This window comes from Hyperolius riggenbachi, chromosome 8 (assembly GCF_040937935.1).
Source record: "Hyperolius riggenbachi isolate aHypRig1 chromosome 8, aHypRig1.pri, whole genome shotgun sequence".
In the NCBI taxonomy this organism is placed as follows: domain Eukaryota; kingdom Metazoa; phylum Chordata; class Amphibia; order Anura; family Hyperoliidae; genus Hyperolius; species Hyperolius riggenbachi.
Window position 1 is genome coordinate 281,252,715 of NC_090653.1, and position 15,042 is coordinate 281,267,756.

General features: G+C 48.1%; 1 protein-coding gene across 1 annotated transcript in view; it reads right to left on the reverse strand.

Moving 5' to 3' along the window:
* Positions 1-15,042, reverse strand: part of LOC137527934 (carboxyl-terminal PDZ ligand of neuronal nitric oxide synthase protein-like) — a 134,849-nt gene that overhangs the window by 14,362 nt on the left and 105,445 nt on the right. The window contains exons 4-7 of the mRNA XM_068249017.1: positions 13,864-13,922; positions 5,811-5,919; positions 3,380-3,509; positions 2,724-2,884 (exon numbers count right to left, since the gene is read on the reverse strand). Of these exons, the coding sequence (XP_068105118.1) occupies positions 2,724-2,884; positions 3,380-3,509; positions 5,811-5,919; positions 13,864-13,922 (459 nt within the window). The remainder of the gene's footprint in view (positions 1-2,723; positions 2,885-3,379; positions 3,510-5,810; positions 5,920-13,863; positions 13,923-15,042) is intronic.

Genomic DNA, 15,042 nt, shown 5'->3' on the forward strand with positions numbered 1-15,042 from the left:
AAAGAGCATTCCACTGAAGAACAGAGTGAAAATGCTGAGTTTCATAAGACTTTAAAGCGGACTTGATCTCAGAACTTCAGCTCAGCTCTAAAAGATAAGCAACAGCATAATAACCATTAAAGAAAAAGATTTTTGTCACAGCCGATTCAAATCCTGCAATAAATCTTCAGTGTGTCCACTTCCTGCTTTCATGGAAGCAGACATGTTAACATCCTGTGTTTTACAAATGAGCTCTCTGCTGTGGCAGTCAGGTGACACGCGAGAGATCAAATTACAACTTGTGATTAGTCGCATATGAGAGGGAATTAGACCGGTTACATAAATAATGTACACATTGCTAAGTACACAGGGTACATTTCTATATAGGTTTTCCTTCTGTCCAATGCAAGAGTCCAGGTCTCATTTCTTTTTCTTGTGCACTGGCGGTGTTAGTCCACCAGAGGGCTCCATACACCATTAGACAAATAGGGAACAAGATCATTGTGATACTATTAATGAGATTCCACCTCTCAAATTACTTCAGACACACCTCATAGTAACAGTAGTTGGTAACATTTTTTGCATATTGTATGAGGTGTAGCGCCATCACCTTCAGTGGCAATGTACAAAGCAAACCACCGCACACACCAACACACAGTACTGACTGCCAGAAAATGCTGTGCACATGTACAAGGTGTTCACTGCCCAGTAAATACCAAACGTGTATAATGTCCCCAGCTGTCCTGGTCAGCACTACAGCACTCATTATCCTCTCAAACGGAAGACGAGAGGAAAACGGGGCCAACATGCTGGTGATGAGCTGTAAACCTTCTGCCAGCAGATCTCAGAGCCAGGGGACTCTATGCAGTCAGACCATGCAGGGGAATAGCAGTGTGCTGGCACTTTTTGTTACAAAACCATATGCCCTTTGTTACTGTACCCCGGCTATCAAAGTGGCCTCAATTACTTCCCTAACACTGCCCTCCCTTGTTGCTCCCTACTTACTGTAGTATCCTACTGTGGCCATCTACCTACTGTAGAGTCCTCCTGCTGGCCCCTCCCTAGCTCCTTAAGTGTCCTCCTGCTGCCTCCTACTTCCCGTAGTCCTCCAGTTGCCCCTACCTCCTCTTGTGTCCTCCAGTTGCTCCTTCCTCCTCTTGTGTCCTCCAGTTTCCCCCTACCTCCCGTAGTGTCCTCCAGTTGCCCCCTACCTCCCGTAGTGTCCTCCAGTTGCCCCCTACCTCCCGTAGTGTCCTCCAGTTGCCCCCTACCTCCTGTTGTGTCCTCCAGTTGCCCCCTACCTCTCTAGTGTCCTCCTGCTGCCTCCTACTTCCTGTAGTGTCCTCCAGTTTCCCCCTACCTCCCGTAGTGTCCTCCAGTTGCCCCCTACCTCCCGTAGTGTCCTCCAGTTGCCCCCTACCTCCCGTAGTGTCCTCCAGTTGCCCCTTCCTCCTCGTGTCCTCCAGTTGCCCCTTCCTCCTCTTGTGTCCTCCAGTTGCCCCTTCCTCCTCTTGTGTCCTCCAGTTGCCCCTTCCTCCTCTTGTGTCCTCCAGTTGCCCCCTACCTCCCATAGTGTCCTCCAGTTGCCCCCTTCCTCCTGTTGTGTCCTCCAGTTGCCCCCTATCTCCTGTAGTGTCCTCCTGGAAGCCATGAAGACTCCTGGGTACTTAGGGAACTGCATGTTGCACAGGGAGCTGGCCCAGGTACAGGAGGGCCTTTACTGGTCCTCAAAAACAGAGTTTGGTTGGTACTGCAAGCTCTGTGACTGCACCAATGGGGAACAGGATCCACCTGTTCCTGTGGAATACCCAAAAGCCCCAGTTCCTGTGGAAAACCTAGGAGCTCCTATTCCTGTGGAATACCCAGAAGCCCCTGTTCCTGTGGAATACCCAGAAGCCCCTGTACCTGTGAAATACCCAGAATACCCCTGTTCCTGTGAAATACCCAGAATACCCCTGTTCCTGTGAAATACCCAGAATACCCCTGTTCCTGTGAAATACCCAGAATACCCCTGTTCCTGTGAAATACCCAGAATACCCCTGTTCCTGTGAAATACCCAGAATACCCCTGTTCCTGTGAAATACCCAGAATACCCCTGTTCCTGTGAAATACCCAGAATACCCCTGTTCCTGTGAAATACCCAGAATACCCCTGTTCCTGTGAAATACCCAGAATACCCCTGTTCCTGTGAAATACCCAGAATACCCCTGTTCCTGTGAAATACCCAGAATACCCCTGTTCCTGTGAAATACCCAGAATACCCCTGTTCCTGTGAAATACCCAGAATACCCCTGTTCCTGTGGAATACCCAGAATACCCCTGTTCCTGTGGAATACCCAGAATACCCCTGTTCCTGTGGAATACCCAGAAGCCCCTGTTCCTGTGGAATACCCAGAAGCCCCTGTTCCTGTGGAATACCCACAATACCCCCGTTCCTGTGGAATACCCACAATACCCCCGTTCCTGTGGAATACCCAGAAGCCCCTGTTTCTGTGGAATACCCAGAAGCCCCTGTTCCTGTGGAATACCCAGAAGCCCCTGTTCCTGTGGAATACCCAGAAGCCCCTGTTCCTGTGGAATACCCAGAAGCCCCTGTTCCTGTGGAATACCCAGAAGCCCCTGTACATGTGGAATACCCAGAAGCCACAGTTCCTGTGGAATACCCAGAATACCCCTGTTCCTGTGGAATACCCAGAAGCCCCTGTTCCTGTGGAATACCCAGAATCCTTTTGTGCAGGCCTTACCTGGCAGTTTTGCTCCTTCAGCACCTGGATACACTTGATGACCCCCAGGTCGGGAGCAGACACCGCCCGTTCACAGGTTCTCTTATCACCCAGCGCGGGCTTCTCCATCGTCTCATCTGTCTCCTCTGTATCTTTATTTTCTGCTCCTGTCAGCTGTCGGGCTGTTATTGGAAGGAGAGATTATAACAACAGAGAGAGACATAAAAAAACGCGCTAAATAAACGGTAAGTGTGCCAGGAATACTAATCTGCAGCCGCCTCATTTGCATGCGATTTGCATGGAGTTCATTTGAAGACGAGGAAAAAATAAATAAATAAATTCCTCTCTATCAGGTAACAAAATAACTGCTTGTTCAGCCAGACGCTCTCCTCCTAGCCCGCCGTTAACTCTCTCGCTGCCGCCCAGCGAACGCCAAATCAGCAATTACAGTGGGACAAAGGCGAGCGGCCTCATTTGCATATTAATATATGCGCGACACGCATGGCTGAGGAATATTAACGGGGCTGAAATAAAGGCGCGCACATCGCTATTCGCCGCTTGTCATTCCGTCTGGTCGCGGCCCGCGCCGATGTGACTCATTTCTGAAGACAACAGAATGCAGGTCGCAGCTGTTCCAGCAGCTGAGCGCCGTTCGTTATCCCCTCCCCCCCGGTTACCTTCCAGATTGGCCTCTTCCACGGACTTGTCGCTCTCCCCGTCTGCGTTCTGCTTGGCGTGCTGAAGGCTCATTTTGTGGCACACTTCAAAGGCTTGACCCACCGTCCGCACAATCTGCATGGCCTGGCTCTGCCGGAGAGAGATAGAGAGGCGGCATTTATCGAGGGCACGCCGGGCGCCGCCACATTCCGCAGATCCATCCGCCCTACGCCTTGCCAAACTCCATAAACTACACATTATAGGATGCCAGTCACACCTTCACTATCAGGAATGGCAGTGCTAGCTGGAGTTAAAGGATACCCGAGGTGACATGTGACATGATGAGATAGACATGTGTATGTACCGTGCCTAGCACACTAATAACTATGCGGTGTTCCTTTTTTTTCTTTCTCTGCGTGAAAGAGTTAAACATCAGGTATGTAAGTGGCAGTTCCAGTCTGACTCAGGACTGGGTCAGATTACAGTGTGACCTTCTCTGATAAGAAATTACAACTATAAAACACTTTCCTGGCAGAAAATGGCTTCTGTGAGCAGGAGAGAGATAAAAAAGGATCAATAGTTCACAGATTTTAGCTCTGGTATACTTCAATGAATGTGTCATTGAGCAAAAATTATAAACCAGTAAAAACTTAAAGTGGACCTGAACCCAGAACTCCTCTCTGCTCTAAAATATACACAACTGCATAAAAACCTTTAAACAAAAAACATGTATTTGTTACAGCCGATACAAATCTTAAAATAAATCTGCAGTTTCTACTTCCTGATTCATGGAAGCAGACACATTGCTTACAACCTGTGCGTTCGAAATGGGCTTATCTGCCATAGGCAGTCATGTGACACAGGGGAGAGATCAGATTACTACTTGTGATTAGACACAAATGAGGGGAATTTAAACAGGCTAAACTCGTAAGAAAAACAAAGTTCTGATGCTGTGAAACTGATAAAGAAACACCAGGCCTTTTCAGTGCTGCCGAGTAGATTTTTAGTCTGGAGGTTCACTTTAAGGCGCTGTACATACACTAGATAGTTCTAAGCTAAGTTGGGCCCGCCTGTGTGCAACAGTCCTCATCAGTGTGTTCACGGCATAATTCACATTGGCATGAATGGGGCAGATGGGTTGCTCTGTCATCAGAAGCTGTGGCTCCCTGCTAATTCTACAGCCTATCATGGCTTCAGACTGATTGGGAGAGGGGAGAAGGGAGTGAGCAGGCAGGAGGAGGTTGCAGAGGAGCAAAAGATCTATAAATTTGAGCTGCAGGTAATTTTCCACTTTATTTGCAAAAACTACAATAAAAAAATAAAAAAACTTTTTGAAGCACAATTCATATAAAAAATATTCTAATTTGTGTGAAAATATGGTGTCGTGTTAAAAGCAGGCATAAACAGCCAATGAGAGCTGCTCTTACAGGACCCATAAAGTGAAAGCGATATGAAGGCTTCCATATTTTTGTCCTGTTGAACAATACCAGTTGCCTGGCAGCCCTGCTGATCCCCTTGGCTGCAGTAGTGTCTGAATCACACACACCTGAAACAAGCATGCAGCTAATCCAGTCAGAGCACCTGATCTGCTGCATGCTTGTTCAGAGTCTATGGATAAATGTATTAGAGGCAGAGGATCAGCAGGACAGCCAGGCAATCTGCATCGTTAAAGGGAAATCAATATGTCCTCCCCCATATTCCTCTCGCAGTCCTCCCGAGTGTCTCCATTCGACCGCAACCGGCCCCAGTAATCTGGCTCAGTTGCGCCAGTCGGATCCTTTGTGCATGCTTGGAGGGGCTGCGCATACGCAGAAAAGCCGACTAGCATACGAGTATAAAATCTTATTCTTTTATCATCTCAAGTTTACTTTAAAGAGACTCTGTAACGTCAAAAAGATCCCCTGGGGGGTACTCACCTCGGGTGGGAAGCCACCGGATCCTAATGAGGCTTCCCACGCTGTCCTGCGTCCCACGGGGGTCTCGCTGCAGCCCTCCGAACAGCCGGCGACAGACCCGACTGTGACTTCAATATTTACCTTTGCTGGCTCCAGCGGGGGCGCTGTGGCTGCTTTCCGCTCCGAACTACACGGAAATACCCGATCTCAGTCGGGTCCGCTCTACTGCGCAGGCGCCGGAAACTTGCGCAGTAGAGCAGACCCGACGGCGATCAGGTATTTCTGTGTAGTTCGGAGCCGACAGCCGTCAGAGCGCCTGCGCAGGAGCCGGGAAGGTAAATGATGACGTCATCTTGTACGGAGGGCTGCAGCGAGACCCCCGTGGGACAGAGGACGGCGTGGGAAGCCTCATTAGGATCCGGAGGCTTCCCCCACCCGAGGTGAGTACCCCCCAGGGGATGTTTTGATGTTACAGATCCTCTTTAAGGAAGTGATACTTGACTCTCCTCAGATGCATTGATAATACGCTCTCTGTACTGCAGGGGGCGACACTAACCTTCTTCTTGGATTTGAAGACGTTACACTTGAAGGTGTTGCTGGCGCCATCACGGGCGATGTAGCTGAATATCTTCAGGTCCTGAGAATCGTGCGACACGTAGAAGATTCTGCATGAAACAGAGAGGAAAGCGTCAGAGGTGTGAATGTACAGAGCGGCGGGGACAACAAACAGCTGCCAGACGGAGAGCAGAGACACAACTATATCCCACAACAAAATGGAGTGACTCCGGTATTTTCCACACAGGCAGCACACCGCTCCACCGATCGGGGAACGAATAAGGAGACGCGCGTCCTAGAGAAGCTTTGCCACATAGCAACAGAGAACAGGAAACCTTGGATTGAGAGTAACTTGGTTTAGAGGGGAACTTTGCTATACAAGCAAAAAGGTTTGTGAAATTTTGACTTGATATACAAGTCAAAATAGTATACAAGCATCAAGTCATCACAACTGAGACGATAGTTCTCCTCACTTTGGTGCTGCAGGATTGTACTTAAGGTGCCCATACACTCGTCAGATTGGCAGCAGATAGATAAGAAATGCATCTGATGATCTATAATAATGATCTATAATCTATATAAATCTATAGAAATTCAATCTGATGGCATTTTTTTGCCATCAGATTTCCATTAGGGCCAATGCAAACTGATAAGCAATCTCATCAGATCGACCTAAATTTTCCACCCTGTCAGTTCGATGGAAATCCATCGAAATCGGCCATCGATCGGTCGATTGGCCAACCGATTTGCAAACGATTGATCGATCGATTGGGATCGATCGGTCAGAAAATCGGCTGAGTGTATGGGCCCCTTTAATCTGAGTGTAGACTGTGCAAAGTCACATTTCCATGAAATCCTCAAAAGTAAAAGGTGGCCATACACTGATAGATTTGCAGCAGATTTAACCATCAGATTCGACTTGACAGGCATCTGACAGAAATCTATCTGACAGGAATCTGATGTGTGCCACACACTAGGAACAGATTTCCAATAGATTTCAGAATGAAATCTATTGGAAATCTATTGAAAATTGATCTAAAGCCCAATCTACAAGGTACGATTCTTTGTGTGATTGGATTACGATTCTATTTACGATCCGATTAAATCAGACATGTCCGATGGGGATTCAATTCGCTTGAATTTGATTTGGCATTGCAAAACAATGGCAAATCGAATTGAATCGAATCCCGATCGGACATGGATTTAATCGGATCGAAATAGAATCGTAATCGAATCGCACTTAGAATCGTATAGTGTAGATGGGGCTAAAAGCATTACTGCGCCATTAGGTCCAATGCAACCCTATGGGCCATCGATCTGCTGGCAGCACCTAGATTTTCCATCCTGTCAGATAGCTCAAATCGATATTTATTGAAATCGGCTGCAAATCGATCGATCAATCAGCCGTTCGATTTTCAATTGATCGATCGAACGCTGAAATCGACCAATGTTTGGGCCCCTTAACTATCATTGGATAAATTCCTTGTTGCCACACAACAAAGCCACACAAAGAAAAAAGGTTGGGGCGAGCCAGCAGATAGCCATGATTCTGTTATAGTGAAAGTCTTGTTTACATTTTTATGTTCTACCATTTCACTACAAGGCCCCATTCACACCTAAAACCGGAAACTGCCGGCTTTGCGGGAGTGATTTTTCAGCGATTAATGTGGAAAAATCACTGGACACTGCAGCGTTTTGGGAGTGATCGCCATTAGCGGTGCTATGCATGCTAATCGCGATCACTAATCGCTGGCAAAACGCTGGATGTCACGTGTTTGCGGTTAACTCTAAAGGTGGCCACTAACTGTCCAATTTCTAGTGAAAAATCGTTTAAGTGATCAGAAATTCTGATCGGATTGGTTGTAAATCTCAGTTGGTGGACACAATCAATTATGAACGAGTGAAAAAAATGTCGTCCGAATGAATTTTCGTCGAACCAAAATTTGGATTTTCTTGTTGGTTGTGATAGATAGGAAGCAAAGATTGGTTCGTTGGTGGTGTAGTGAACGATGTATTACAATATTTCACTTCCGATCAGAATTTCTGATCACTCGAACGATTTTTCGCTAGAAATTGGATCGTTAGTGGGCATCTTAACACTGCCATAGGCTTACATAATGTATTGCGCTGAGAGCGAATCGCTCGATTCCCACTGAAGTGTGAATGGGGCCTGTTTTTGGATTGTGGAATGAGTCACCTGGGTTTCCATAAATGCTTGTGGGGGAATTTGTTTTGATATAAGAGTGCTTTGGATTACAAGCAGGTTTCCGGGACAAATTAAGCTCACAAACCAAGGCTCCACAGGAGTCACATTTACATTGCATTACATTCCAGGTGCCAAGCAAAACCCCCTGAAAATTACCAACAGGGCTTGTCATTAATCGCATCAGGGTCGCGCTCCCCTCCATGCACAAGCGTGGCCATACAGCGCCTGCTCGCATACGGCCGCACATGCACAGTGGCGTAGTGGTTAGCGATGTCGCCTCGCAGCGCTGGGTCCCCGGTTCATATCCCAGCCAGGGCACTATCTGCACAGAGTTTGTATGTTCTCCCCGTGTCTGTGTGGGTTTCCTTCTGGAACTCTGGTTTCCTCCCACATCCCAAAAACATACAGATATGTTAAATTGACTGCCCCCTAAATTTGCCCTAGACTACAATACAGAAAAGGAGCGCTGCCCTGATGTCCTGGAGGATCCGGGCAGCGGCGGAGTACAGCATGGGAAGTATCTGTGGGATCCAAAAGGGGTCCTTTCCTTTTTTAGGCCTTGGGTTCTTAAAGGGGCACTATGGCGGAAAATTGTAAAATGTAAAATATGTGCAAACAGACAAATAAGAAGTACTTATTTCCCAGAGTAAAAAGAGCCATAAATGACTTTTCTCCTATGTTGCTGTCACTTACAGTAGGTAGTAGAAATCTGACAGAAGTGACAGGTTTTGGACTAGCTCATCTCTTAATAGGGGATTCTCAGCAAGGCTTTTATTCTTTATAAAAATATTCCCTAAAAGGGATTTAAACAATGATGCTGGCCAGCTTCCCTGCTCGCTACACAGTTTTTTAGCAGTTGGACAGAGCAACTGCCAATCATTAAGTGCTTTTGAAAATAAATAAATCCCGGAGAATACCCCCATGAAGAGATGTACTAGTCCAAAACATGTCGCTTTTGTCATATTTCTACTACTTACTGTAAGTGACAACAACATAGGAGAAAAGTAAATAATGGCTCATTTTACTCTGGGAAAAAAAACGTACTTCTTATTTGTGTATGTTTGCACATATTTTACATTTTACAATTTTTTAGCATAGTGTCCCTTTAAGTTATTATTTTGTATTTAAAGAACACCAACATCTTCCATGGCTCTGTATAATACTGAATACGGCAAACACTGCATACAGTAACCCACAGCAACCAATCATAGTTGTCGCAGCTGTGACAGCACTGATGGAGGGGAGATCTGATTGGCTGCTTCTGTTTCATCTCTCGGAGGCCTGTCTGTTTTGCCATTAGAGGAAATAAAGAATGTGCAGGATTGATGTCAGCTGACCAGACGACAGACAGCAGGAAGTGAAGAGGCGATGTATCATGTATCTGCATATCTATGTACAACTCCAGCATGAGCCTGACAGAGTGCCAGAGAGGGGACCGCAGTCACCAGCAGCTCTAGAGAGCGATGTGACAGGTACTCTTCAGCCTTATTAATGTGCAGAGCACGCGCTGTGCCTTAATGAGCCTCATAACTCAGCAGCGAGGTCAGCAATGGAGGCCTACCACAGTCTGCAATCAAAGCGTATAAATCACAGAGTAACGCCAAGCAGCAGCCACTGCGGCAATCTGCGGGAAATCAGAGGGCATGAAGTGGGGGTACTACCAGAGGGAGGACTGGCAGAGGGGGAGGGTATACCACCAGAGAGGGTATTGCCAGGGGGAGGATGGGCAGAGGAGCAGGCAGTGGGGGAGGGTAAACTACTAGAGAGGGTACTGCCAGGGGGGGGGGGGGGGGGACAGGCAGAGGGGGAGGGTATACCACCAGAGAGGGTACTGCCAGGGGGAGGATGGGCAGAGAAGCAGGCATACCACCAGAGGGTACTGCCAGGGGGAGGGTGGGCAGAGAAGCAGGCATAGAGGGAGGATATACCACCAGAGAGGGTACTGCCAGGGGAGGAAGGGCAGAGAAGGAGGGTATACCACCAGAGAGGGTACTGCCAGGGGAGGATGGGCAGAGGGGGAGGGTATACCACCAGAGAGGGTACCGCCAGGGGAGGATGGGCAGAGGGGGAGGGTATACCACCAGAGAGGGTACTGCCAGGGGGAGGATGGGCAGAGGAGCAGGCAGTGGGGGAGGGTAAACTACCAGAGAGGGTACTGCCAGGGGAGGATGGGCAGAGGGGGAGGGTATACTACCAGAGAGGGTACTGCCAGGGGGAGGACGGGCAGAGGAGCAGGCAGTGGGGGAGGGTAAACTACCAGAGAGGGGACTGCGAGGGGGGATGATGGGCAAAGGAGCAGGCAGTGGGGGAGGAAGTATACTACCAGAGAGGGTACTTCCAGGTGGAGGATGGGCAGAGGGGGAGGGTACACTACCAGAGAGGGCACTGCCAGGGGGAGGGTACACTACCAGAGAGGGGGAGGGTACACTACCAGAGAGGGTACTGCCAGGTGGAGGATGGGCAGAGAAGCAGGCAGTGGGGGAGGGTATACTACCAGAGAGGGTACTGCCAGGTGGAGGAGGGGAAGGGTATACTACCAGAGAGGGCACTGCCAGTGGGAGGAGGGGCAGAGGAGCAGGCAGTGGGGTAGGAAGTATACAACTAGAGAAGATACAGCCAGGGGGAGGACAGGCAGGGGAAGGTGTGCAGGTAGCAACGCGAGACCACCACGGAAGCTACAGGTATATTGGAGTTGAAGCCTTAAGACACCAGGGATGCCATATATGGGGAGGGAGGAGAATAGCAAAAGACACCATGGAACTGTATAAGGGAATAAGGGAGAGAGGGCCACTAGACACCAGGGATCTGTATAAGGGAGGGGGAACCACTAAACAGTAGGAAACTGTATAAGGGAGGGAGGACACTAGACACCTGGGAACTGTATAAGGGGGGTGGGGGTGAAGACCACTAAACGCCAGGGAACTGTATAAGGGAAGGAGGGCCACTAGACACCAGGGAACTGTATAGGGGAGAGAGAAGGCATTAGACACCAGGAAACTGTATAGGGAGGAAGGGAAGACCACTAAACACCAGGGAACTGTTTAGGGGAGGGAGGAGGGCAACTAGACCCCAGGGAACTGTACAGGGGGGAGGGCATTAGACACCAGGGAACTTTATTTATAAGGAAGGGAGGTGGCCACTAGACATTGAGGTTGGCCCGTGACTAGGCCCCAGTGTTCAATTTCGGCCCACTTTGTATTTGAGTTTGATACACCAGAAGACGTATTGCCAGGGGGAACACTAGAAGAAGGTGGACAGACAGAGGGTGTAAAGGTGGCCTTACATCAGGCGACTTGGCGGCCGATCGACCATCCGATTCCATTATTATAAATAGATCAGATGAAAATTGGTCCTGCCAAAAGCATGCCTGATCGACGATGCAACCAAATTTCAGGCTGCAATTGGTCGCATGTATTGATGAAAAATGCTGTAAGATGTAGGGCCGACATGCTCGATCGGGTGGCGGTGATAACAGCGTGCGATATCGGTACCAGTGACGAACGCAACGAAACCCCCAGCGCTGTCCCCCCTAGTGTAAAATGTACCCCTCGGTGCTCAACGCGGTATAATTTACTTGTCTGTGTTGGCTGCTGGCTCTTGTCGTCTGTCCACATACACACGCTCCACGTGGTTGCCAGGCATATACGCGGCCACGTGATGAGTGTGTATGAGGGCGGAGCCAGCTGCGGACACCGAAAGGTAAGGTATAAGGAACGTGGCACATTTTACACTAGGGGGGGGGGGGGGGGGGGGGGCAGCCACGCAGCAGATCCGGCATCAGAAAGCCAATCCCAGAGAAATTTCATGCTGAAATCGATCGGGAAACGGCCTGCGGTGTACGGGCAGGTAAGAGATATCTCTATAATCAGATAAGAGATCTGTCTCTTGGTCGATCTGCCCATAGACTGTCTGATGTATGTGCTATCAGATGGTGTGGTACCAGGTGCTGTACTGATCAAGAGGGTTCACTGCCAAAAGGTGAACAGCCGGGTTGTGTATTGCCAGAGTAAAGATGGCCGTACACTGGTCCATATTTTCCTTCGATTTGATCGAATCTACTACAAACCAATGCTGCAAAAACAGTTCACTATTGATGGCTTTTTGGCCAAAATCGGTCGTTCTCGCTGGATGGAAGAGATCGCGTCATATGTGTCAGGTCAGGAGCGCGTTGCTAGCGTCAGAATTTCGGGATAAGCGGCGCGCCAGTGAAGCTTCTGGTCAACTGTCTGCCGACACTTTCTTCCATGTCTCCTCTCCACCGCTGGGCACACCCGCCTGCTCTTCACTCCTGGGGCGCTGTGACATGTGAAACTGGAAAGTATGCTCCACAGTGCCCCAAGTATTAGGCCTCCAGTGTTTAGTCACGGGACACAAGTGCCCCCGGCAGAGAAGACACAGGGAGGAACACCCGGTGGTGAAGAAAAGACACGTTACAGTGGACAGGTGAGTGTAAGCTCTGCTGCCTACACTCTGCACAGCCCCAGGGGAAAGGGTGGAGAACATAGATGAGGAGACCTGGCAGGTAGTGTGCACAGATTTTCAATAGCTGAAACCTATTGAAAATATGTGTACAGTATGTGAAGGGGCTCGATCACCCTAGATCACTCCCAGAATCCAACTAAAAACCTTTGGAGTCAGAGCTTTCCGTCATGCTGCCTCTACCCTGTGGAAAGCCTTGCCAAACTTCGTCAAGACAGCTCCAACCCTGGACACGTTTAACCACTTCCCTTCCCCTGGGACTAGTAACTACGCCCCTGCAAAATCCCATATCTCAACTCGACCCCCCCCCCTCCCACACGCGTGCTCCCGCAACCCTTACCAACGCCAATCGTTAGCCTGGAGATCAATGAATGAGGACACAGTTCTGATTCATTGCTCTAAGTCCCCACGTGAATGACCACAGCCATCTATTAGATGGCGCCATCATTCACAAAAACCGATACTTACACATGCATGCATTACTTCCTCTTTGCATAGTAATACTATGCATAGGGAAGTTATGCGCGAGGACAACTTGTGGTCAAATAGTAAAATTACATCTACACACTTTTTTTCATTAGACATTTTTTAACATGTAAAATGAATCCCTTACCTCCCACACTCCTCAACAGTTACTCCAAAAAAATAAATAATAAATTTACTATTAAAAAAAAACCAAATCGTTACCTAAGGGACTGAACTTTTATATGTATGTCAAGAAGGTATATTACTGTTACATTATAAATTATGTGCTTGTAATTAAGGATGGATGCAAAACTGAAAAAAATGCACCTTTATTTCAAAATAAAATATCGTCACCATGCATTATACTAGGGAAAAATGTTAAATGTTGCAATAACCGGCACAAATGGGTAAATAAAATGTGTGGGTTTTTAATTACGGTAGCATTTTTTTCCTGTTGAAATACAGTTAAAATAAAATAAAAAGTACCCCCCAAAGAAAGTCTAATTGGTGGCGAAAATGAAACAAGATATAGATTGTTTCGTTGTGATAAGTAGTAATAAAGTTATAGGCGAATTAATGGAAGGAGCGCTGACAGGTGAAAATTGCTCTGGTTTTTTAAGGGGAAAAACCCTTGGAGGAGAAGAGGTTAAATCAAAACTGAAGAGCCACCTGTTTAGTCTGGCATTGATGATCACATGACTTTTCCCCCTCTAACATATCACTGTACTGATCTGAGACAAGCTTGTGTGCTTTGGGTCTTAAGGGAGAAAAGAGCTTTACAAATTGTTTGGTTGTTATTGATCAGATTCCTGTTGGCCAGTGTGTGGGCAGCTTTACTGCAGGGCAGCCTGGCTGAGGATGTGTAATGATGTGATAAAGGAGGCGGGGATCACATGGTACCTACCTATAGACCGGGTCATGCATGATCAGCATCTTACTCTCATCCCAGGTCCATTCCTTTCTCTGGAAATAATAGAAAACTGGTTAATAAAACCTAGCGATGAGCACGCATCAAACATATCGATTTCGTAACTTCTGCAATGACAAAAAAACCTTAATATTAAAGACAGGGCTGTGGAGTTGGAGTCGGGGGTCGAGGAGTCGGAGCAATTTTGGGTACCTGGAGACGGAGGTGGTGTCAAACTGAGGAGTCTGAGTCGGGAGATTTTTGTACCAAATCCACCGCCCTGGTAAGTATTGGACTAAGGAGTTGGAGTCGAGTCGGAGCCATTTTGGGTACCTGGAGTCGGAGTTGGTAGTTTCATAAACTGAGGAGTCGGGTGATTTTGAAAGGACTCCACAGCCCTGATTGAAGAGGACATTCTGCCCGATACACTGTTCATGTCCCACAATGCACCAGGACTGCAGGGGAAAATGTGATATCACTGAGATCAGCAAGAGAACTGGTCAGCATCTACCCCACTGGTGTCAAGCACAAGGCCTGTGAGCTGAATGCTCCCCCCCTATCCATTTTACATGGCCCTCTGAAGCTTCAAATGTGCATCATTGTAGGCAGCAAAAAGACGGCACACTGCCTTCCAGTCCACGCCGGTGACAGCGTTTCTGATTGAGCTGGGGTGCAGCAATAACCCACGGGACACACCCAAAGAAATTAGTATGGGGCCCCTTCCTTGGATTCAAGCCCCCCAGCTGGTAATTGGTAAATCATATATACACACACACACACACACACACACACACACACACTTAGTCCCCTGACACCATATTCTAACTCATCTGTCCTTGGTGGGCCACCATTCTTACTGTTGATGCTGCCAAGATTAGACCACTACCTTCATCAATGGTGTCACGAATTCTGAACGAATATTCCTCATCACCGCTGATGGCAAGACCAGACTGCATCCTTTTCTCCAATGCCACCAGGTCTGGACGATCACCCTCACTGCTGCTGGTGAACAGATTGTCCATGGCGAGGTCACCATTTTCCCTGTTGATGCTGCTAGATTAGACCACTACCTTCACTAATGGTGCTGCAAATTCTGAAAGAATACCCTCAGCACCCCTCATGCTAGAACCTGACTGCATCCTTCCCTCCAATGCCTCCAGGACTGGACAGTCACCC